General features: G+C 45.1%; 1 protein-coding gene across 1 annotated transcript in view; it reads left to right on the top strand.

Moving 5' to 3' along the window:
- The first annotated feature begins 7,399 nt into the window (after nucleotides 1-7,399).
- LOC141108802 (proteolipid protein 2-like) overlaps nucleotides 7,400-26,280 on the top strand; it is a 38,964-nt gene continuing 20,083 nt past the window's right edge. Inside the window, exon 1 of the mRNA XM_073600749.1 lies at nucleotides 7,400-7,668. Coding sequence (XP_073456850.1) covers nucleotides 7,558-7,668 — 111 coding nt within the window. The 5' untranslated portion in view covers nucleotides 7,400-7,557. The remainder of the gene's footprint in view (nucleotides 7,669-26,280) is intronic.

Genomic DNA, 26,280 nt, shown 5'->3' with positions numbered 1-26,280 from the left:
AGCCCCACCCCTTATAGCATCCACCTACCCCGTCTCCTGTATTCCACTTGCTTCCACCCATAGTGTCAGGAGTATACAGCCCAGAATCACAGCAGAGTATACAGCCCAGAATCACAGCAGAGTATACAGCCCAGACTTCCAGCAGAGTATACAGCCCAGACTCGCAGCAGAGTATACAGCCCAGACTCGCAGCAGAGTATACAGCCCAGACTCGCAGCAGAGTATACAGCCCAGACTCGCAGCAGAGTATACAGCCCAGACTCGCAGCAGAGTATACAGCCCAGACTCGCAGCAGAGTATACAGCCCAGACTCGCAGCAGAGTATACAGCCCAGACTCGCAGCAGAGTATACAGCCCAGAATCGCAGCAGAGTATACAGCCCAGACTCGCAGCAGAGTATACAGCCCAGAATCGCAGTAGAGTATACAGCCCAGACTCGCAGCAAAGTACAGCCCAGACTCGCAGCAGAGTATACAGCCCAGACTCATAGCAGAGTATACAGCCCAGAATCGCAGCAGAGTATACAGCCCAGAATCGCGGCAGAGTATACAGCCCAGAATCGCAGCAGAGTATACAGCCCAGAATCACAGAGTATAGTATATAGCATTTCTCACAAATTCTGGTATATAGCATGTCTCACAAAGCCTGGTATATAGCATGTCTCACAAAGCCTGGTATATAGCATGTCTCACAAAGCCTGGTATATAGCATTTCTCATTGGTATAATACACCCATCGTCATCATCCCCACATTATACACCAATAATCATCATCCCTATCCCCGTCCCCATATTATACACCCGCATAGGCGTGCGCACAGGGTTTGCCAGGTGTGCCAGGGCACACCCTAATCACCCCATGTGCATTAGCATTATCCAGGGACAGCACCAGGTGGGTGGTTGAGGGTGCCACTGACCAGTGTAAATGCCCTCATTATATTAAAGGCTAGGTTCAACAGTAGGAACACGTTACACCTGTATTTAGGGTATAACGTAATATGCTCCCTATCAACTGTCTCCCACCACCAGAGCTTTCTGTGACAGCAGGTGGCGTTCATGTGTGTTTGAGAGTTGGGGTGCACACCCTAATGCAATAGGCTGTGCACACCTATGTACACCCGTCATCCCTATCCCCATATATTACATCCGCCATCTTCATCTTCAACATTGCACTGTATGATGGTATATATAAAGAACACTGCAATGAGAAGACTCATTGTGATATGTTGTATGGTGCAGAGTATCTCATCAGCCAGGCAGATACCGTGAAGGATCTGCAGAACATTGCTCCGTATAATGGCATGTCTGCAGAACATTGCTCCGTATAATGACATGTCTACAGAACATTGCTCCCTATAATAGCATATCTGCAGAACATTACTCTGTATAATGGCATTTTTGCAGGTCATCGCTCTATATAGTGGCATATCTGCAGAACATTGCTCTGTATAGTGGCATATCTGCAGAACATTGCTCTGTATAGTGGCATATCTACAGAACATTCATTGCAATGTGAACAAACTCATTGTGATATACTGTATTCTGCAGAGTATCTCACCAGCCAGGCAGCTAAAATGATAACTCTGCAGCACATTGCTCGATATAATGGATATCTGCAGAACATTGCTGGCAAGTCTACAGAACATTGCACTTGCTGGCCCTGACTCCCTATACTCTGCTAGCTTCCAGCCCTGGGAACATACTACCTTTCATGCCCCCTGGGCACCTACCACCGGACCCCTGGGCACCTACCACCCCTCGTGCCCCCTGGACACCTACACCCCTCATGCCCCTAGGCTCTCACCTGTCTCTGGGTGACTGACTGTCCTTTGTGTGTCCAGAAGCAGTCACCACCACTGAAGCCACGGGAGCCATCGGGGGCGCGGGAAGGTCACAGCTGTTGCCGATCGGAGAGTGTGCACTGCTGGCGGGACTCTGGAGAGCGGAGAGAGCGGACTCGGCTCCAGGGTGGGGTGGTGCTGGTGCTGGCGGGGGGGGCTGGAGGTAACTGGCTAGAGCATATGCCGCAGCCCAGGTCTCAGGGGAGCAGACGGGCGGCAGGACTTTTCTTCAATGGCGCCACTTTCTGAGAATCCGAGCCTAGAAACAGGAAGTGATGTATATAGCACCGCCCACTCTCCTCTCCTCTGGTGTCTTGTCCCCCACAGTGATGCAAATAGTACCGCCCGGTGCCTCTCCTCTGGTCCCCGCCGTGCCAATCCTAGCCACTACTGTAGACATACTGACCAATCAAAGTAGAATGGGAGTGTGTGCGGGCGCACAGCTTGCGCCCTGCACACGCCCTAAACAGGGGCAAATCAGCTTCCCAGCTTGCAATCAGCTGATTGCAGGCTGGGAAGCTTCCCATAGACCGCAGCATGTCCGGCGCCCGGTCACTCTTAAAGTGACTTTTTTTTTTTCAGCTTGGGGGGGTGGCGCACGAGCGCCCCCTATGGACGGGCCGCCACTGGTCCCCATGATATGTCGTTTTTTAGTATACGGTCAGATTGCAGCTCAAACTGCCAGATTTGAAAAGCAAGGTCAGGTTCTTTCTTTCTTTCTCTATCTTTCTTTTCTTTTTTTCTTTTCTTTCTTTCTTTTCTTTCTTTCTCGTGTCAGAGCTTGATATACAGGGTCCTGGAGGTGATCACATGGCTTTGTTTAGGGTCAGAACAGGTTGCAGTGCTTTTCTTTCTCTTTCTTTCTTTCTTTCTTTCTTTCTTTCTTTCTTTCTTTCTTTCTTTCTTTCTTTCTTTCTTTCTTTCTTTCTTTCTTTCTTTCTTTCTTTCTTTCTTTCTCTCTCTTTCTTTCTTTCTCTCTTTCTTTCTCTCTCTCTTTCTTTCTCTCTCTCTTTTCTTTATCTTTTTCTATCCTATTTCTTTTTCTCTCTCTTCATCTCCTTCTCTCTTTCCTTTCCTATCCTGTTCTCTCTCTTCTTTCTTTCTTTCTTTCTTTCTTTCTTTCTTTCTTTCTTTCTTTCTTTCTTTCTTTCTTTCTTTCTTTCTTTCTTTCTTTCTTTCTTTCTTTCTTTCTTTCTTTCTTTCTTTCTTTCTTTCTTTCTTCTCTCTCTCTCTCTCTCTCTCTTTCTTTCTCTCTTTCTTTCTCTATCTCTCTCTTTCTCTTTTCTTTCTCTCCTTTCACTCTTTATTTTTTTTTTCTCTTTCACTTTCTTTCTCTTCTCTTTTCTTTCTCTCCTTTCTTTCTGTCTTTATTTTTTTTTATATTTCTTTCTCCTTTCCTCTCTCCCTCTTCTCTCTCCCTCTTCTCTCTTTCTCTTTCTCTATTCTCTCTCTCCTCTCCCCCCCCCACCCTCTCTCTCTCTCTCTCTCTCTCTCTCCCCCCCTCTCTCTCCCCCCTCTCTCTCCCTCTCTCTCTCCCTCTCTCTCTCTCTCTCTCTCTCTCTCCCTCTCTCCCTCTCTCTCTCTCTCCCTCTCTCTCTCTCTCTCTCTCTCTCTCTCTCTCTCTCTCTCTCTCTCTCTCTCTCTCTCTCTCTCTCTCTCTCTCTCTCTCCCCTCTCTCCTCTCTCCTCTCTCCTCTCTCCTCTCCTCTCTCCTCTCTCCTCTCTCCTCTCCTCTCCTTCTCTTCTTTCTTTTCTCTTTCTGACTTTATTTCTCTCTTTCTTTCTCTTTTCCACTCTTCTTTACAGATCTTCTCTAAATCCTTAAAGAGGAAGTAAAGCGCTGTTTACTTTTGCAGGTCAGGGGGAAAAAAATGAATAATCTGCTAGTATGCATCACATACTAGCACATTATGTTAAACTTACCTGCAAACAAAGCCCTTGTCATCACCGCTGGAGGCGGCATTCATCTTCGCCTGTCTACCTTCCGGGTTCTGTGGACTCCGGCTGTTTGACTGGCCAGAGCCGCGTGACGTCACTCACATGAATGCGCGCAGGAGCTGCCAATCACGGCACAGGGTTCTGAAGAAACAGCGCGGGTGGCCGTTCCTTCAGAGCGCATGTGTCGATGACGTAATCGGCTGCATATACAGTAAATACCTCCTAAACGGTGCACGTTTAGGAGATATTTACAGTACCTATAGGTAAGCCTTATTATAGGATCATCTGTAGGTACAGACAATACATGGAAGTTTACTTCCTCTTTAAGTCGCTTGGCAAATCGAAGTTTCAGCTCCCTCCATAAATTTTCTATGGGATTAAGGTCTGGAGACTGGCTAGACCACTCCATGACCTTAATGTGCTTCTTCTTGAGCCACTCCTTTGTTGCCTTGGCGGTATGTTTTGGGTCATTATCATGCTGGAAGACCCATCCATGACCCATCTTCAGTGTTCTGGCTGAGGGAAGAAGATTCTCATCCAAGATCTTACAAAACATGGCCCCGTCCATTGGCCCCTCAATGTAGCAAAGTTGGCCTGTACCTTTAGCAGAGAAACCGCCCCAAAGCATCATGTTTCCACCTCCATGTGTGACTGTAGGGATGATGTTCTTAGGGTCATAGTCACCATTTATCTTCCTCCAAACACGGTGAGTCGAGTTAATGCCAAAGAGCTCAATTTTGGCCTCAGCTGACCACAGAACTTTCTCCCAATCCTTCTCTGAATCATTTAGATGTTCATTGGCAAACTTCAGATGGATCTGTACATGTGTCTTCTTGAGGAGGGGGACCTTACGGGGTGTTGCAGGATTTCAATCCATGGCGGCGTATTGTGTTACCAATGGTTTGTTGGGTGACTGTGGTTCCCACTGCCTTGAGATCCTTCACAAGCTCCTCCCGTGTAGTTCTGGGCTGATCCCTCACTTTTCTCCTGACCATCCTCACCCCATGAGGAGAAACCTTTCATGAGCTCCAGACCGAGGGCGATTGATGGTTATTTTGTATTTCCTCCATTTGCGAATAATCGCTTCAACAGTTGTCTCCTTCTCACCAAGCTTCTTGCTGATGGTCTTGTTGCCCATTCCAGCCTTGTGCAGGTCTACAATCTTCTCCCTGACGTCCTCTGACAGATCTTTGGTCTTCCCCATGATGGTGAGGATTGAATGGAAGAAAGACATTCTGTGGACAGGTGTCTTTTATACACATAACGAGTTGTCGTTAGGAGAACTTTCTTACATTGACAGGACTAATCTGTGTACCACATGAGCCCCTACTGTAGCCAGTCTGTGGGGGGCAGAATTATTGTTGGTTGGTAGGGGATCAAATACTTATTTTACTCCATTTATAACATTTGTATCGTGTTTTTTCTGGATTTTTGGTTGATATTCTGTCTCTATCCTATAAAATACACCTATGATAAAAATGATAGACCCTTTCTGCTGCCAGTGGAATGTCATAAAAAAAATTTGAACGAAAAAATGAACTCTGATAGACAGGAAGCAATATCACAGCTTTTACAGGAAAAAGATTTTCATAACCGTGAAAACCAAAAGTTAAAGATTCTGATCAGAGTTCATAGGTGTTACAAAAAAAAAAAAAAAAAAAACGTGTTTATGTTATTACCCAGAATCCTTCACTAAAATCTTTACTTCTTCTTTTTTTTTTCTTAAAGTGGACCTGAACTCAACAAGTAAAGATTTCCATGTTATCAGAGATATTTAGAATTGTTAATTTTTCCAGGAAATGTAACTTTTGTTTGAAATTCCTCCTGAATAATAAGTGCGCTGTTCGTTTGCCTCATAAGGGTACTTCCTGGTAGGTGAGTGTGCCTTAGACATGTGCGGCCCCTTTCGTTCCCTAATGGACATTCGGACAAATTTTTCGTTATGACAATAGTAACGAATTTAAACGAATCCAAAAAAAAAAGAGGCAAAATTTTGGATGAAATTCGAATAGTTTTTAAATCGAATTTGAATTTCCCAAGAGAATAAAATAGAAAAGGTAAAAAAAAAGACTAGAATAGAAAATAATAACAAAAGAATAGAACAGAAAATAAAAGAATAGACTATAATAGAGTAAAACAAAAGAGAATGCAAAATAAAAGTATAGAAAAAAATAGAAAAGAAAAAAAAAGGACTAGAATAGAAAATAATAACGAAAGAATAGAACAGAAAATAAAAGAATAGACTATAATAGAGTAAAACAGAAGAGAATGCAAAATAAAAGTATAGAAAAAAATAGAAAAGAAAAAAAAAGGACTAGAATAGAAAATAATAACGAAAGAATAGAACAGAAAATAAAAGAATAGACTATAATAGAGTAAAACAGAAGAGAATGCAAAATAAAAGTATAAAAAAAAAATAGAAAAGAAAAAAAAAGGACTCGAATAGAAAATAAAGGAATAGAATAGAAAAGAATAGAGTAAAACAGAACAAAATAGAATAGAAAATAAAAGAACAGAACCCCCCCCCCCCCCGTCGGTCACCAGCTCCGCACCTACCCCATCTATCGGGCAGAGCTTCCTCCGGCTTCCCCTGCATCTCCTCCTCCCCCGCATCACGGCGGCTTCCGCCGCGCATCTCCCCCCTCCCTCCTCCTAGGCGGCCAATGGGAGTGCTTCTTCTTTCGGCCAAGTGGGTGACCCGCTTCCCGATTGGCCGGGAGGAGAATCAGGATAACAATAGCGAATCTTCATTCACACAACTAAGTTTGCTCTGCGCCCCGAGCCCACCCTTTTGTTCTAATCATGTGCCCCCCACAAAAAAAAAACCCCATTGGAATCTATGCCTTTGGCGCCTCGCATGTAGATTGGGGGGGGGGGGGCGGACGCATGGATGGGGGAGGGAGGGGGAGCGCCCCTGCGCCCTGTATTACGGGCCACCACTAAACACTACAAGGTAAGAACACCAGAGTTTGTTGGTGATATCTGGTGGCCTCCTGGGGGGGGGTCGGGAAATAATTTTTTTTTTTTTCGACCTATGTAAGAAAATCTGTAATTCTGAGTAATATTTCTAAAGAAGAAGACGAGAGGTGGATACAAAGGATGTTGTGAACTTCCTCTTACGATCTCTTATCTGCATCACTTTTGCATGAGGACGGAGAAGAGGCTCGCAAGGTGTCAATCCCGCCGATAAAAGCGGCGAGATTGACTTCCTTTTCTAGTCCCGTCGTACCTCATCACGTTCAAAGTGAACGGACTTTAGTCCATGTGTGGGCAAGTCCATTCGTTCAGGAAATCCGCCGAAAGTCCGTTGGAGAAAACCGTCGGACCTAGTCTGCCGGAAAGTCCGGTTGTGTGACCGCGGCATAAGAGATAAGAAAAATGGGAACAGACTCCCCCCCAACAACTGGTTCTAGAATTTTTTTTGTTTAAGAGCCGGACACATTCCTAAATGTTCACATTATAACTGCATGTCAACACTTGTAGGTGATAACAGCCGAGATTGTTGGTGAAATCTGATCTCCTCCTGAGGAATCTAGAAAGTAATTTATTTTTTCAAACTAACTATGTAAAAAAAAATCAGTCATTCTGAGTAAAATTTCTGAAGTATGGAACAGCCTTGGGGCCATCAGGGGGTGTATACAAAGGATGTTGTGAACTTCCTCTTACGATCTCTTCTCTGCCTCACTTCTGCATGAGGACGGAGAAGAGGACATAGACTATCCTGCCCAGTGAGCTGCCCTCACCTACTGCCCTGCCACCCCACTGCCTACCCCCCGCCATAATGTCAGGCGCAGAGGGAGCACCGGAGGGACACGAGCCAGATAATGATTGCATGAATCTAATCACCGCCTACCTCCAAACCAAGAAAGGGAAGATCATGGCAGCAGAGACGGTAAGATCTCCACACCTTCCACCTCAGGACCACCTCTTACTTTCTCCTCCAAAAACAAACCCGTTCTCTATTTCATTCTTTTATTTGACTTCCTCCATTATTACCCGTTTATTATTTAGTGTCTCCATGTTTTATGACCACATCGGTCCCTCCCGGGTATTTCTGAATATTATTCCCATCGTTTTCATTCCCTCGATTAAAAATGTCCTCCTAACACCAGGATGGCGGATTTCACTCCCAAGAGTGAGATTTGAGTTATAAGCGGAATGTCTAAAATGTGATCGATATTTCAGCAGAGAGATCCCCCCTGACACTTCTTCTGGCCACCTTTGTGTCTTCCGGATTCTCATGTTGTGTTCTCAAATATATATCATACTTCCAAAAACTCAGTGGTATATAAGACTTGCTAAGATTGTATATACAATAATATAATATATAATATACACACGATTTGTTCTGATATACAGGATTGGTGTCTCTCCAACCTCTTCGTGTGAAGCATTTCCATACATACATGGGGGCAACTAATACGTCAATATCCAGCACTGCATTGGTGTTGGTCGGGGTTTCTTATAAGTGGCCATGAGTTTGTAATGACGATATGTGTATAAATGACACCGCGCCAGGCACATGTAGTGACCATCGGGGCACAGGCTTTCCAGGATCCAACTTCTCCTCTCCTCCCTCTCTCCTCTCCTTTATCTCTCCTCTCCTCTCCTCTCTCCTCCCTCTCTCCTCTACTTTCCTTTCCTCTCATCCATCTCTCCTTTCCTACTTTTCTCCTCTCCTCTCCTCTCATTCCCTTTCCTTTACTATCACCTCTCTCTCCTCTACTTTCCTTTCCTCTAATCCATCTCTCCTTTCCTACTTTTCTCCTCTCTCTCCTCTCCTCTCCTCTCCTCTCCTCTCTCTTCTCCTCCCTCTCTCCTCTACTTTCCTTTCCTCTCACCCATCTCCCCTTTCCTACTTTTCTCCTCTTATTCCCTTTACTTTCCTTTTATCCCTCTCTTCTCTACTTTCTTTTCGTCTCATCTGTCTCTCCTTTCCTACTTTTCTCCTCTCTCTCCTCTCCTCTCTCCTCTCCTCCCTCTCTCCTCTACTTTCCTTTCCTCTCATCCATCTCTCCTTTCCTACTTTTCTCCTCTTTCTCCTCTCTCCTCTCCTTTCCTTTCCTTTCCTCTCATCCATCTCTCCTTTCCTACTTTTCTCCTCTTTCTCCTCTCTCCTCTCCTTTCCTTTCCTCTCATCCATCTCTCCTTTCCTACTTTTCTCCTCTTTCTCCTCTCTCCTCTCCTTTCCTTTCCTCTCATCCATCTCTCCTTTCCTACTTTTCTCCTCTTTCTCTCCTCTCCTCTCATTCCCTTTCCTTTACTATCATCCCTCTCTTCTCTACTTTCCTTTCGTCTCATCCGTCTCTCCTTTCCTACTTTTCTCCTCTCTCTCCTCTCCTCTCTCCTCTCCTCCCTCTCTTCTCTACTTTCCTTTCGTCTCATCCATCTCTCTTTTCCTACTTTTCTCCTCTCCTCTCCTCTCCTCTCTTCTCATTCCCTTTCCTTTACTATCACCCCTCTCTCCTCTCCTTTCCTTTCCTCTCATCCATCTCCCCTTTCCTACTTTTCTCCTCTCATTCCCTTTACTTTCCTATCATCCCTCTCTTCTCTACTTTCCTTTCCTCTCATCCATCTCTCCTTTCCTACTTTTCTCCTCTCATTCCCTTCATTTTCCCTTTTTTTTTTTTTTTGACAAAATTATTTATTTTCAACAAGGGAGAGACCCCCAGGGGTCAGCATGTTACAGGTTAATACACAGTACGTTATACCAACCGTTTAATTAACACAGATAATGTCTTTACAATTTGTATAGTATTTGCATCCGCAGGCTACAACATGGTACGCACAAGCACTATAATATGTTTGCAGATTGTCTCGTGTGTCCCCAATAGGTTCCCTGTTAGCAGCACTACTAGTCCAGAACGTGTTGGAACTAGAAAGAACACATTCCTGAGGGGGGTCGCTTGTCATTCGGTTTCATAAAAAATAATATAAGACAAGAGAAAGATAAATAAAAGGAGAACGGTGCGGTGTCGATGGCCCGAGTGTGTCCGATCCCTTCATTTTCTCTTATATTTTAGTAAAGAAAGCTCCTTTATAAGGAGCGTTAGAAACTTGTGAAAGGATTTAGAAAGCAGAAAAAGGTGAGCAAAAGTTAGAAAAAAGGAAGGGGAGTGTTGTGGAAGAGGGGGGGGGGGGAGGCAGAGGTGGCTCTAGGCTTTGGGAGGCCTTAGGCAAAACTTAGACATGAGGCCCCACTCATGCCCATAATGGGAAAAATAATTAAAGCGAAAAAATAATAACTGTGTGCCCCCCCCCCTCCCCCAGTGCTGTCGGCTTCCCTCCTCTTCTCTCCCGCAGACTGGGGGATCTTCAGGAAAAGGGGCTGATATGTCATTTACCAGCCCCTTCCTTTTCTAAATGAACACAGTGAGTGATCGGTACTGATCACTCACTGTGTTCATTCATAACTAAAGCATAGTAAACTGTTTTCTCTTCTTCGGTTTATGAATTAACAATAGCCTCTGTCTCCTGCTCATTCATTTGCAGTGCAGCTGAGGCTACAGAGAAAGGGAATGGGGAATGTGTGTCCTCAGTCCCTTTCTCTGTGTCAAAAGTGAGACTTCAGGGGTCTGTTTAGACCCCTGATATCTCACCAAAGAAACAAAAAAAACTCACCAAAAAACGTAATTTTTGTGTAGAAGGGGGTGTATATGGGGGGTAGTATGTACATGAGAGGAGTGTGGAGTGTATATGGGGGGTAGTATGTACATGAGAGGAGTGTGGAGTGTATATGGGGGGTAGTATGTATATGAGAGGAGTGTGGAGTGTATGTGGGTGGGTAGTATGTATATGAGAGGAGTGCGGAGTGTATGTGGGTGGGTAGTATGTATATGAGAGGAGTGTGGAGTGTATGTGGGGGGTAGTATGTACATGAGAGGAGTGCGGAGTGTATATGGGGGGTAGTATGTATATGAGAGGAGTGTGGAGTGTATGTGGGGGGTAGTATGTATATGAGAGGAGTGTGGAGTGTATATGGGGGGTAGTATGTATATGAGAGGAGTGTGGAGTGTATATGGGGGGTAGTATGTATATGAGAGGAGTGCGGAGTGTATGTGGGGGGTAGTATGTATATGAGAGGAGTGCGGAGTGTATGTGGGGGGTAGTATGTATATGAGAGGAGTGTGGAGTGTATGTGGGGGGTAGTATGTATATGAGAGGAGTGCGGAGTGTATGTGGGGGGTAGTATGTATATGAGAGGAGTGCGGAGTGTATATGGAGGGTAGTATGAATATGAGAGGAGTGTGGAGTGTATATGGGGGGTAGTATGTATATGAGAGGAGTGTGGAGTGTATGTGGGGGGTAGTATGAATATGAGAGGAGTGTGGAGTGTATATGGGGGGTAGTATGTACATGAGAGGAGTGTGAAGTGTATGTGGGGGGTAGTATGTATATGAGAGGAGTGTGGAGTGTATGTGGGGGGTAGTATGTATATGACAGGAGTGTGGAGTGTATGTGGGGGGTAGTATGTATATGAGAGGAGTGTGGAGTGTATATGGGGGTAGTATGTATATGAGAGGAGTGCGGAGTGTATGTGGGGGGTAGTATGTATATGAGAGGAGTGTGGAGTGTATATGGGTGGGTAGTATGTATATGAGAGGAGTGTGGAGTGTATGTGGGGGGTAGTATGTATATGAGAGGAGTGCGGAGTGTATGTGGGGGGTAGTATGTATATGAGAGGAGTGTGGAGTGTATGTGGGGGGTAGTATGTACATGAGAGGAGTGTGGCGTGTATGTGGGGGGTAGTATGTATATGAGAGGAGTGCGGAGTGTATGTGGGGGGTAGTATGTATATGAGAGGAGTGCGGAGTGTATGTGGGGGGTAGTATGTATATGAGAGGAGTGCGGAGTGTATATGGGTGGGTAGTATGTATATGAGAGGAGTGTGGAGTGTATGTGGGGGGTAGTATGTATATGAGAGGAGTGCGGAGTGTATGTGGGGGGTAGTATGTATATGAGAGGAGTGTGGAGTGTATGTGGGGGGTAGTATGTACATGAGAGGAGTGTGGAGTGTATATGGGGGGTAGTATGTACATGAGAGGAGTGTGGAGTGTATATGGGGGGTAGTATGTATATGAGAGGAGTGTGGAGTGTATATGGGTGGGTAGTATGTATATGAGAGGAGTGCGGAGTGTATATGGGTGGGTAGTATGTATATGAGAGGTGTGTGGAGTGTATATGGGGGGTAGTATGTACATGAGAGGAGTGTGGAGTGTATATGGGGGGTAGTATGTATATGAGAGGAGTGTGGAGTGTATATGGGGGGTAGTATGTACATGAGAGGAGTGTGGAGTGTATATGGGGGGTAGTATGTATATGAGAGGAGTGCGAAGTGTATGTGGGGGGTAGTATGTATATGAGAGGAGTGTGGAGTGTATGTGGGGGGGGTAGTATGTATATGAGAGGAGTGCGGAGTGTATGTGGGGGGTAGTATGTACATGAGAGGAGTGTGGAGTGTATATGGGGGGTAGTATGTATATGAGAGGAGTGCGGAGTGTATGTGGGGGGTAGTATGTATATGAGAGGAGTGCGGAGTGTATATGGGGGGTAGTATGAATATGAGAGGAGTGTGGAGTGTATATGGGGGGTAGTATGTATATGAGAGGAGTGCGGAGTGTATATGGGGGGTAGTATGAATATGAGAGGAGTGTGGAGTGTATATGGGGAGTAGTATGTATATGAGAGGAGTGTGGAGTGTATATGGGGGGTAGTATGTATATGAGAGGAGTGTGGAGTGTATGTGGGGGGTAGTATGTATATGAGAGGAGTGTGGAGTGTATGTGGGGGGTAGTATGTATATGAGAGGAGTGTGGAGTGTATGTGGGGGGTAGTATGTATATGAGAGGAGTGCGGAGTGTATATGGGTGGGTAGTATGTATATGAGAGGAGTGCGGAGTGTATGTGGGGGGTAGTATGTATATGAGAGGAGTGCGGAGTGTATGTGGGGGGTAGTATGTATATGAGAGGAGTGCGGAGTGTATGTGGGGGGTAGTATGTATATGAGAGGAGTGCGGAGTGTATGTGGGGGGTAGTATGTATATGAGAGGAGTGTGGAGTGTATATGGGGGGTAGTATGTATATGAGAGGAGTGTGGAGTGTATGTGGGGGGTAGTATGTATATGAGAGGAGTGTGGAGTGTATATGGGGGGTAGTATGTATATGAGAGGAGTGTGGAGTGTATGTGGGGGGTAGTATGTATATGAGAGGAGTGCGGAGTGTATGTGGGGGGTAGTATGTACATGAGAGGAGTGTGGCGTGTATGTGGGGGGTAGTATGTATATGAGAGGAGTGCGGAGTGTATGTGGGGGGTAGTATGTATATGAGAGGAGTGTGGAGTGTATATGGGTGGGTAGTATGTATATGAGAGGAGTGCGGAGTGTATGTGGGGGGTAGTATGTATATGAGAGGAGTGCGGAGTGTATGTGGGGGGTAGTATGTATATGAGAGGAGTGCGGAGTGTATATGGGTGGGTAGTATGTATATGAGAGGAGTGCGGAGTGTATGTGGGGGGTAGTATGTATATGAGAGGAGTGTGGAGTGTATATGGGGGGTAGTATATACATGAGAGGAGTGTGGAGTGTATGTGGGGGGTAGTATGTATATGAGAGGAGTGCGGAGTGTATATGGGGGGTAGTATGTATATGAGAGGAGTGCGGAGTGTATGTGGGGGGTAGTATGTATATGAGAGGAGTGTGGAGTGTATATGGGGGGTAGTATGTATATGAGAGGAGTGTGGAGTGTATGTGGGGGGTAGTATGTACATGAGAGGAGTGTGGAGTGTATGTGGGGGTAGTATATACATGAGAGGACTGCAGAGTGTATGTGGGGGGTAGTATGTATATGAGAGGAGTGTGGAGTGTATGTGGGGGGTAGTATGTATATGAGAGGAGTGTGGAGTGTATATGGGGAGTAGTATGTATATGAGAGGAGTGCGGAGTGTATGTGGGGGGTAGTATGTATATGAGAGGAGTGTGGAGTGTATATGGGGAGTAGTATGTATATGAGAGGAGTGTGGAGTGTATATGGGGAGTAGTATGTATATGAGAGGAGTGTGGAGTGTATATGGGGAGTAGTATGTATATGAGAGGAGTGTGGAGTGTATATGGGGAGTAGTATGTATATGAGAGGAGTGTGGAGTGTATATGGGGAGTAGTATGTATATGAGAGGAGTGCGGAGTGTATGTGGGGGGTAGTATGTATATGAGAGGAGTGTGGAGTGTATATGGGGAGTAGTATGTATATGAGAGGAGTGTGGAGTGTATATGGGGGGTAGTATGTATATGAGAGGAGTGTGGAGTGTATGTGGGGGGTAGTATGTATATGAGAGGAGTGCGGAGTGTATATGGGGGGTAGTATGTATATGAGAGGAGTGCGGAGTGTATGTGGGGGGTAGTATGTATATGAGAGGAGTGTGGAGTGTATATGGGGGGTAGTATGTATATGAGAGGAGTGTGGAGTGTATGTGGTGGGTAGTATGTATATGAGAGGAGTGTGGAGTGTATATGGGGGGTAGTATGTATATGAGAGGAGTGCGGAGTGTATGTGGGGGGTAGTATGTATATGAGAGGAGTGTGGAGTGTATATGGGGGGTAGTATGTATATGAGAGGAGTGTGGAGTGTATATGGGGGGTAGTATGTATATGAGAGGAGTGTGGAGTGTATATGGGGGGTAGTATGTATATGAGAGGAGTGCGGAGTGTATGTGGGGGGTAGTATGTATATGAGAGGAGTGCGGAGTGTATGTGGGGGGTAGTATGTATATGAGAGGAGTGTGGAGTGTATATGGGTGGGTAGTATGTATGTGAGAGGGGTGTGGAGTGTATGTGGGGGGTAGTATGTATATGAGAGGAGTGCGGAGTGTATATGGGGGGTAGTATGTATATGAGAGGAGTGTGGAGTGTATGTGGGGGGTAGTATGTATATGAGAGGAGTGCGAAGTGTATGTGGGGGGTAGTATGTATATGAGAGGAGTGCGGAGTGTATGTGGGGGGTAGTATGTATATGAGAGGAGTGCGAAGTGTATGTGGGGGGTAGTATGTATATGAGAGGAGTGTGGAGTGTATGTGGGGGGTAGTATGTATATGAGAGGAGTGCGGAGTGTATGTGGGGGGTAGTATGTATATGAGAGGAGTGCGGAGTGTATATGGGGGGTAGTATGTATATGAGAGGAGTGTGGAGTGTATGTGGGGGTAGTATATACATGAGAGGAGTGCAGAGTGTATGTGGGGGGTAGTATGTATATGAGAGGAGTGCGGAGTGTATGTGGGGGGTAGTATATACATGAGAGGAGTGCGGAGTGTATATGGGTGGGTAGTATGTATATGAGAGGAGTGCGGAGTGTATGTGGGGGGTAGTATGTATATGAGAGGAGTGCGGAGTGTATGTGGGGGGTAGTATGTATATGAGAGGAGTGCGGAGTGTATGTGGGGGGTAGTATATACATGAGAGGAGTGCGGAGTGTATATGGGTGGGTAGTATGTATATGAGAGGAGTGCGGAGTGTATATGGGGGGTAGTATGTACATGAGAGGAGTGTGGAGTGTATATGGGTGGGTAGTATGTATATGAGAGGAGTGCGGAGTGTATATGGGGGGTAGTATATACATGAGAGGAGTGCGGAGTGTATATGGGTGGGTAGTATGCATATGAGAGGAGTGCGGAGTGTATATGGGGGGTAGTATGTATATGAGAGGAGTGTGGAGTGTATATGGGTGGGTAGTATGTATGTGAGAGGGGTGTGGAGTGTATGTGGGGGGTAGTATGTACATGAGAGGAGTGTGGAGTGTATATGGGGGGTAGTATGTATATGAGAGGGGTGTGGAGTGTATGTGGGGGGTAGTAGGTATATGAGAGGAGTGTGGAGTGTATATGGGGAGTAGTATGTATATGAGAGGAGTGTGGAGTGTATATGGGGGGTAGTATGTATATGAGAGGAGTGTGGAGTGTATGTAGGGGTAGTATGTATATGAGAGGAGTGCGGAGTGTATGTGGGGGGTAGTATGTATATGAGAGGAGTGCGGAGTGTATGTGGGGGGTAGTATGTACATGAGAGGAGTGCGGAGTGTATGTGGGGGGTAGTATGTATATGAGAGGAGTGCGGAGTGTATATGGGTGGGTAGTATGTATATGAGAGGAGTGTGGAGTGTATATGGGGGGTAGTATGTATATGAGAGGAGTGCGGAGTGTATGTGGGGGGTAGTATGTATATGAGAGGAGTGTGGAGTGTATATGGGGGGTAGTATGTATATGAGAGGGGTGTGGAGTGTATGTGGGGGGTAGTAGGTATATGAGAGGAGTGTGGAGTGTATATGGGGAGTAGTATGTATATGAGAGGAGTGCGGAGTGTATATGGGTGGGTAGTATGTATATGAGAGGAGTGTGGAGTGTATGTAGGGGTAGTATGTATATGAGAGGAGTGCGGAGTGCATGTGGGGGGTAGTATGTACATGAGAGGAGTGCGGAGTGTATGTGGGGGGTAGTATGTATATGAGAGGAGTGTGGAGTGTATATGGGGGGTAGTATGTATATGAGAGGAGTGTGGAGTGTATGTGGGGGGTAGTAGGTATATGAGAGGAGTGTGGAGTGTATATGGGGAGTAGTATGTATATGAGAGGAGTGTGGAGTGTATATGGGGGTAGTATGTATATGAGAGGAGTGTGGAGTGTATGTGGGGGGTAGTATGTATATGAGAGGAGTGCGGAGTGTATATGGAGGGTAGTATGTATATGAGAGGAGTGTGGAGTGTATGTGGGGGGTAGTATGTATATGAGAGGAGTGCGGAGTGTATGTGGGGGGTAGTATGTATATGAGTGGAGTGTGGAGTGTATGTGGGGGGTAGTATGTATATGAGAGGAGTGTGGAGTGTATGTGGGGGGTAGTATGTATATGAGAGGAGTGTGGAGTGTATGTGGGGGTAGTATGTATATGAGAGGAGTGTGGAGTGTATGTGGGGGGGTAGTATGTATATGAGAGGAGTGTGGAGTGTATGTAGGGGTAGTATGTATATGAGAGGAGTGTGGAGTGTATGTGGGGGGTAGTATGTATATGAGAGGAGTGTGGAGTGTATGTGGGGGGTAGTATGTATATGAGAGGAGTGTGGAGTGTATGTGGGGGGTAGTATGTATATGAGAGGAGTGTGGAGTGTATATGGGGGGTAGTATGTATATGAGAGGAGTGTGGAGTGTATATGGGGGGTAGTATGAATATGAGAGGAGTGTGGAGTGTATATGGGGGGTAGTATGTATATGAGAGGAGTGTGGAGTGTATGTGGGGGGTAGTATGAATATGAGAGGAGTGTGGAGTGTATATGGGGGGTAGTATGTATATGAGAGGAGTGTGGAGTGTATATGGGGGGTAGTATGTATATGAGAGGAGTGTGGAGTGTATATGGGGGGTAGTATGAATATGAGAGGAGTGTGGAGTGTATATGGGGGGTAGTATGTATATGAGAGGAGTGTGGAGTGTATATGGGGGGTAGTATGAATATGAGAGGAGTGTGGAGTGTATATGGGGGGTAGTATGTATATGAGAGGAGTGTGGAGTGTATGTGGGGGGTAGTATGTATATGAGAGGAGTGTGGAGTGTATGTGGGGGGTAGTATGTATATGAGAGGAGTGCGGAGTGTATGTGGGGGGTAGTATGTATATGAGAGGAGTGTGGAGTGTATGTGGGGGGTAGTATGTACATGAGAGGAGTGCGGAGTGTATATGGTGGGTAGTATGTATATGAGAGGAGTGTGGAGTGTATGTGGGGGGTAGTATGTACATGAGAGGAGTGTGGAGTGTATGTGGGGGTAGTATATACATGAGAGGAGTGCGGAGTGTATGTGGGGGGTAGTATGTATATGAGAGGAGTGTGGAGTGTATGTGGGGGGTAGTATGTATATGAGAGGAGTGTGGAGTGTATGTGGGGGGTAGTATGTATATGAGAGGAGTGTGGAGTGTATATGGGGGGTAGTATGTATATGAGAGGAGTGCGGAGTGTATATGGGGGGTAGTATGTATATGAGAGGAGTGTGGAGTGTATGTGGGGGGTAGTATGCATATGAGAGGAGTGTGGAGTGTATGTGGGGGGTAGTATGTATATGAGAGGAGTGTGGAGTGTATATGGGGGGTAGTATGTATATGAGAGGAGTGCGGAGTGTATATGGGGGGTAGTATGTATATGAGAGGAGTGTGGAGTGTATATGGGGGGTAGTATGTATATGAGAGGAGTGTGGAGTGTATGTAGGGGTAGTATGTATATGAGAGGAGTGCGGAGTGTATGTGGGGGGTAGTATGTATATGAGAGGAGTGTGGAGTGTATGTGGGGGTAGTATGTATATGAGAGGAGTGTGGAGTGTATATGGGGGGTAGTATGTATATGAGAGGAGTGTGGAGTGTATGTAGGGGTAGTATGTATATGAGAGGAGTGCGGAGTGTATGTGGGGGGTAGTATGTATATGAGAGGAGTGTGGAGTGTATGTGGGGAGTAGTATGTATATGAGAGGAGTGCGGAGTGTATGTGGGGGGGTAGTATGTACATGAGAGGAGTGCGGAGTGTATGTGGGGGGTAGTATGTATATGAGAGGAGTGTGGAGTGTATGTGGGGGGTAGTATGTATATGAGAGGAGTGTGGAGTGTATATGGGGGGTAGTATGCATATGAGAGGAGTGTGGAGTGTATGTGGGGGGTAGTATGTATATGAGAGGAGTGTGGAGTGTATGTGGGGGGTAGTATGTATATGAGAGGAGTGCGGAGTGTATATGGAGGGTAGTATGTATATGAGAGGAGTGCGGAGTGTATGTGGGGGGTAGTATGTATATGAGAGGAGTGTGGAGTGTATGTGGGGGGTAGTATGTACATGAGAGGAGTGTGGAGTGTATATGGGGGGTAGTATGTATATGAGAGGAGTGTGGAGTGTATGTGGGGTGTAGTATGTATATGAGAGGAGTGTGGAGTGTATATGGGGGGTAGTATGTATATAAGAGGAGTGCGGAGTGTATATGGGGGGTAGTATGTATATGAGAGGAGTGTGGAGTGTGGAGTGTATGTGGGGGGTAGTATGTATATGAGAGGAGTGTATATGGGGGGTAGTATGTATATAAGAAGAGTGCGGAGTGTATATGGGGGGTAGTATGTATATGAGAGGAGTGTGGAGTGTATGTGGGGGGTAGTATGTATATGAGAGGAGTGTGGAGTGTATATGGGGGGTAGTATGTATATGAGAGGAGTGTGGCGTGTATGTGGGGGGTAGTATGTATATGAGAGGAGTGTGAAGTGTATGTGGGGGGTAGTATGTATATGAGAGGAGTGCGAAGTGTATGTGGGGGGTAGTATGTATATGAGAGGAGTGCGGAGTGTATGTGGGGGGTAGTATGTATATGAGAGGAGTGCGAAGTGTATGTGGGGGGTAGTATGTATATGAGAGGAGTGTGGAGTGTATGTGGGGGGTAGTATGTATATGAGAGGAGTGTGAAGTGTATGTGGGGGGTAGTATGTATATGAGAGGAGTGCGAAGTGTATGTGGGGGGTAGTATGTATATGAGAGGAGTGCGGAGTGTATGTGGGGGGTAGTATGTATATGAGAGGAGTGCGGAGTGTATGTGGGGGGTAGTATGTACATGAGAGGAGTGCGGAGTGTATGTGGGGGGTAGTATGTATATGAGAGGAGTGTGGAGTGTATGTGGGGGGTAGTATGTATATGAGAGGAGTGTGGAGTGTATGTGGGGGGTAGTATGTATATGAGAGGAGTGTGGAGTGTATGTGGGGGGTAGTATGTATATGAGAGGAGTGTGGAGTGTATGTGGGGGGTAGTATGTATATGAGAGGAGTGCGAAGTGTATGTGGGGGGTAGTATATACATGAGAGGAGTGCGGAGTGTATATGGGTGGGTAGTATGTATATGAGAGGAGTGTGGAATGTATGGCGGTGGAAAGTATTGGGGTAGTATGACATGAGAGGGTTGCAGATGGTATAAAAGTGGTGTATGGTGTGAATGACCCCTAATTTATTGCTCCAGCACTGCAGAGACCACTTTGCAGTGGAATGCATAGAGCAACTGAAGTTAGCAGCACAGCACCAGGACTGGCCTCCTATTTTACTGCAGACACGGCTCTCACCGTCCCCTCCCCCATCTCAAGTCCCTGCATACAAGTCACAAGTGTTCCCATAAAGCTGCCAGCTCGCCTCCCTCCACACCTGACAAAGCGAACTCTTGCATGTCCGTGCTTGCATCCATCCCACCTGGGTTCAGCAGCAGCCGACAGCTCCGCCTCTATCATCTGTCCTCAGGCAGCGCTGGAGCCTCGAAGAGACACAGAGAGAGGGGGCGCTGGAGAGTGCCGAGGGAGGCAGAGAGAGGAGACTTCAGGTCGGTGCGGTGCTGGTCATATAGCAGCGCTGTAGTGTTCGCTCATCCCGCTAGCTTGGGGACACTGACCGGGAAATATTCCCTGCCACTCACACACACACGGGTCAGGCAAATTAGGTGATCGCGGGGCCCCTGTGAGTGCGAGGCCTAAGGCAATTCGCCTAATTTGCCTAATTAGAGAGCCGCCTCTAAATGCAGGCTCTAGCTGCATCTAGTAAATGTCTAATCACAGATGTTTTGTATGTTTTCTCAGGAATGTTCGACGCCTGTAAGAGAAAAAAATGCTGGGTCATCTGGTATGGTGCGTTCTGTAAATTTTTGAGCGACTCTTTGTATCGTTTGCCAGAAATGATTCAAGGCAGGGCAGGACCAAAAAATGTGGATCAACGGTCCACTGTCTGCCCCGCAACGCCAGCAAAGGTCTGACGTCGCTGGGAAGAGTTTATGGAGTAGCGCTGGGGTCCTATACCCTCTCGTCATGATTTTATAATTGGTCTCCTGAATCTTGGCGCAAATAGAGGATTTGTGTGTAAATCTAAGGATATGTTGGCGTTTTGTTGAGTTAAAGTGACAGTTCAGCTCCCGTTCCCATTTGAGAATTCCTGGTGGGATAAAGTCCGCTTGTGGTGTGTTTAGGAGGCTGTAGGTTAGTGAAAGTGTATGAGTTATGGTTCCCGATGTGTTACATAGTTCCTCTAAAGTTGTGAGAGACTGCTCATTATTGACGGGTGGTTTCAGGGAGTGAAGAAAATGACCTAACTGTCGTGCTCTCGGGAAGTCCAGGCGAAACGGGCCCCCAGGATCAGACAATTCCGCCATGGTATACCACCTCCCCGCACCACTGAAGCGGGAGGCCTGGAATCTGCCCGTCTCGCCTAGCCTCCGAAAGACCACGTCCTCCACACCCGGTAAAAATCGAGGGTTTCCCAATATGGGGTATAAAGGCGAGTTGGAGGATGATAGACGTGACTTAGAGATGAGTTGGGCACAAATCTTAGATGTGTTACCTATCAATGGGTGTTGTTTGATGTCTGTTGGTAGGGATGTATAACACCAAGGGGCCCTATTGAGATATATCTCACTTTGAGTTTGTTCGATTTGTGTCCACAGCTTGGATTCCTGGTGGCGGCACCAATCTATTAGCCTCCCCAGGTGTATTGCCTTCTAGTACGCACGTACGTCCGGTACTGCTAGACCCCCGTGTTGCTTAGGCAGTACTAGCAGTTTGTGTGAGATTCGGGGTCTTTTCTTGGCCCATATGAATTTCGTAAATGTGGACTGTATCTGTTTGAAGTAGGATGTAGGGATATGGGTAGGTAATGCTTGCATGAGGTATAGAAATTTCGGAAGTATCATCATTTTTAAGATATTACAGCGACCTATGCAGGAATGTAGGCCCGTGTGCCATTTAGTTAGTAGGGCTTTAATTGATTTCAGTAAAGGCGGGAAGTTGAGATCGTAAATACGTGTGAACGTCTGGGGGATAAGTGTACCTAAGTACTTTAAGGCATTTGTCGTCCATTTAAATTTGAAACTAGACTGAAGGTGTCCAAGTCGATTTTGTGGTATCCCTACACCCATCGCTTTCAGATTTAGCAAAATTTATTTTCATAATTGGAGAGTGCCCCGTATGTAGCGAATTCTCTTAGCAGGTTTGGAAGGGAAATCGAGGGGTTAGTGAGTGAAAACATGAGATCGTCCGCATAGGCTGACACTTTTTGTGTTGGGCTTGGCCTATCTTCACTCCCATTATGTCAGGGTTCAATCGAACATGACATAGAAATGGTTCCAGGGAAAGGGCAAAGAGTAGGGGGGACACCCCTGTCGTTTCCCATTAGTGATCGGGAAGGAATCCGAGATCACGCCATTTGCCCTCACCCTGGCCGACGGTGTCTCGTATGTCGCTGATATCCACTTCATCATGTTCTCTCCCAGGCCAATATGTCGTAGTGTAACGAACATAAAAGCCCCAACTGACCCTGTCGAAAGCCTTTTCTGCGTCAGTGCCTATGAAGACACTAGGCGTTTTAGTGCGATTGGCCGTGTGAAGCAAATTCAGGACTTTGATGGAGTTGTCCCTTGCTTCTCTCGTTGGGATGAAGCCCACTTGATCTAAATGGACCAGGTGGGGTAGATGTGTTTGGAGTCTGGTAGCTATAATTTTGGTAAATAGTTGTAGGTCGGTGTTAAGCAGGGATGGGTCCTTGCCTTCTTTAGGTATGACAGCTATGTGGGCTTGTAGTGTGGTGGGGTGTAGTGACTTGCCTTTGGTGAGGTCGTTTAATAATCTAACTAGGTGGTCACCTAATGATGGGAGCAGTGTCTTATAATATTGGAGCGTGAGTCCGTCTGGTCCGGGGGCTTTTCCTAGTTTGGTATTTTTGATTGCTAATTGTAGTTCTGAGAGCGTAATGGGGTCTTCTAATAATTTGCGTGTCTCCCTTTTTAGTAAGGTGGGCATACGGGACGAGGTTATGTAGTCTGTCATACTATCTGGAGATGGGGGTGTCTTAGTCAAGTTATAAAGCTTCTCGTAAAAAGATTTGAATTCTTGTGGGGTAGGGCTATGTTTTGACCCGTCGTGGAACATATGAATGGTATGTAAGACGCCATGTTCTGAGATCTTAGGGATTGTGCTAAGAGTCTACCGCATTTGTTAGCCGACTTGTAGACTTTCTTGCGAGAGATTTGTAATGCCGCTTTGGCTTTATAAGTAAGTAGGTCAGTGATTTGCGTGCGTATTGTGTCCAACTCTGTTCCTAGTGCTCCGGTCGGGGTCTGCTTGTGTTTTGTTTCCAGGGTGTGGAGTTTGACTCCAGATGTGCTTCACACAATTTTCCCTAATAGCTCAGATAAATGCTGGCGCTGCCAGGAAGCCAAAGGCACTCTTATACACGTGTATTGGACTTGCCCGCTACTGGCTCAGTACTGGGAGATGGCTCGATACCTCCTTTCCCGCCTCTTATGCCCCATACACACGGTCGGACTTTGTTCGGACATTTCGACAGCAAAATCCTAGGATTTTTTCCGACGGATGTTGGCTCAAACTTGTCTTGCATACACACGGTCACACAAAGTTGTCGGAAAATCCGATCGTTCTGAACGCGGTGAAGTAAAACACGTACGTCGGGACTATAAACATGGCAGTGGCCAATAGCTTTCATCTCTTTATTTATTCTGAGCATGCGTGGCACTTTGTCCGTCGGATTTGTGTACACACGATCGGAATTTCCAACAACGGATTTTGTTGTCGGAAAATTTTATCTCCTGCTCTCCAACTTTGTGTGTCGGAAAATCCAATGGAAAATGTGTGATGGAGCCTACACACACGGTCGGAATTTCCGACAACAAGGTCCTATCACACATTTTCCGTCGGAAAATCCGACCGTGTGTACGGGGCATTAGAAATCGAAGTCCAAGCGACTCCAAAATTTTTCCCATTGGGCTTATCACCACTAAAAATTTGTAGACCATACAAGAAATTAGTACGACACATACTCACGGCAGCACGCTGCCTTATAGCCCTAAATTGGAAACGCACTACTCCGCCCTCTGCTGAAGATCTTTACTCTAGAATTAACGATGTAGAACTGATGGAGAAAATGACAGCTAGAATCCAAGATAGGCTGGAGGCACATAACAGGGTCTGGGAGCTGTGGCACCTCCGGGAGGACCCATCATGACCAGGTAATAAAATCAACCAGAAGGCTCTTCTTCTCTTTTCCCTCTTTTCTTTTTCTCTCTCCTATCCTATTCCCAATTCCCATATACCACTGGTTCATACAACTTTGTTTTCTTTTTCAAATATTTGTGTTTTTTTTTTTTTTTTTTGTTGTGTTCTTTGTTCCTTTCCAGTCAAGAAGACTGGAACACAATTTAGCATCTGAATGAACGTTCATATTTGCTTTCCTGTTTACCATAGGAACTAATGCCAGCTAAGCCATACAGAGAACATGTTTAATACCACATATGGATACACTGAACAATGTTTGTGATCTTCCATGTTCCTTTATTTTGTATCACTAAAACCTATAATAAAATTGTTATTTGGAAAAAAAAAGATCTATGGTTAAATACCTATTTCCAATACAAAAATAAATAAACATAAATAGTGCTGATCCCAGTGTGGTTAACACTTATAAATGTGCGTGACAGTAAACATATACATGCACTAATTCCCATACAGTGACATAAGATACAAATATCTGAACTGTGACAGTGTACCCCTTAGGGCAAGCAGCAACGATGTGCAATACTAGAGTGTATGTTCAATGTGTACATTCATTCCAAAGGGCTGTGTGCACCAACAGTAATGCGTATTCAAAAATGGATTCAGTATGTGCATGCAGTCCATTAGCTGGTGTTTTAGTGAAATGATCAAAGTGACATCTGCTCAACTAACCGACAACCAAACGTATATATATATATATATATATATATATTAGATAAAAAATGAGCAAATGGGAAATAATATAAATTGAACTGTAAATTCATGTGACATATATATACCACGATCTATAGAGGTATATCAGGACCGAGTGTGCATAAAGCTAAAATAGACTCTTATATAAAAACAAAGTCTCTAGAAAAGCCAAAAGCCTCTGTGAAAAACCAAAGTCTCTGTGCAATCCAATACAAATAAAAAATAATAGAAATAAAAAATAAAAAAATGAATAAAAATCAGCGGTGACTTCTGTGCTCTTCAACAATAGTGACTCCAAGTGCTCCCCCAGTGTGTCCCCACTCACCAGAAGCAGTCACCCCTGCAGGGGTAATGGGCATAGAGTGGGTATCTTAGAGTAGATGCTCCCTAGGATATCAGGCTTAACCTCCGATCCTCCGTGGATGTGCCCCGGCAATCCGGTTCGAGGTTCCCAGCTGGCGTTTCAGAGATGGACTCTTCCGTGCCTCATCACCATCAATATATGTTTACCTCCATTGAAAAGAAACAGGGGACTTCCGTAGTGAAGTAAGTTCAGGTTTATTCAAAAAGTATACGTAGAACCATAAGCAGCTGACCCAGTACAGCCCGGCTAACACAAAGAACGAGACCAGGAAGCCAGGGGCGGCGTGCGTCCCAGCTTGCGTTCCAACCAGAGCTTCCGGGTGTGACGTGTGAGCGTGACTCCGCCTTACGCGTTTCGTCAGAGGACGTTCTCAAAGACGGTGTCGACGCTTCACGCTCTACACTTAATATAGGCCTGCGGACTCCATAATACCTCCCCTAATTACATAATGGGCGCAGCCAGGTATGCAGATAGGGGGATTTCTTAAAAAGACGAAGCCGCTAATGTCCATAGTAAACAGAACAAGAACTAAATGCTAATACAATAAAAGCAGTATTCGTAAACGTAACATGTTCTTCATTTTATATGATCCTGGTTTTCCACATATAGGCCTGCGGACTCCATAGTGCCTCCCCTCGTTACATAATGGGCACGTCCAGGTATGCCGGTAGGGGGATTTTAAAAATAACGGAGCCGCTATGTCCATATGTAAACCCACCAAACAAATGGGTGCTAATACATTAGATCCATTACATTAAAAACAATGTTCGCATATGATATCCACTTTATATTATCCCATCCAGTATATGTTCCCATCTGGTAGATGATAGCAATGATGCTGCAGTGTCACTGTGCATTAAAAATGCACCACAACTACCATTAATGGAAGCAGATACAATAGAGTTGCCATAAGTATGCAATACATTTGGGTGCCTCATATAAAATATATGTAATAAAAAAAAAATAAATAAAAAAAATAAAATAAAATAAAAATAATAATAGAGAGCATATTAACGAAAAGTAATAATTTTTTTTATTTTAAAAGCTATTTTTATATAAGCCCTCGAACTAGATATATAAAATTTTTTTCCAAAAAATATTCTAAAAAAATATTCTAAAAAAATTCCCTCAAGAAAAAAAAAAAAAAAAAAAAAATAAAAAAAAAAAAAAATAAATAAAATAAAATAAAAAAAAATAATAATAGCATATTAACGAAAAGTAATCATTTTTTTATTTTAAAACCTATTTTTATATAAACCCTCGAACTAGATATATAAAATTTTTTTCCAAAAAATATTCTAAAAAAATATTCTAAAAAAATTCCCTCAAGAAAATTTATGGGGATTAGAGACTACTAACATTCAA

Source organism: Aquarana catesbeiana, linkage group LG09 (assembly GCF_042186555.1).
Source record: "Aquarana catesbeiana isolate 2022-GZ linkage group LG09, ASM4218655v1, whole genome shotgun sequence".
NCBI classification, from domain to species: Eukaryota; Metazoa; Chordata; class Amphibia; order Anura; family Ranidae; genus Aquarana; species Aquarana catesbeiana.
Note: the sequence above shows the minus strand (reverse complement) of the source record. Positions and strands in the feature narration are given on the sequence as shown.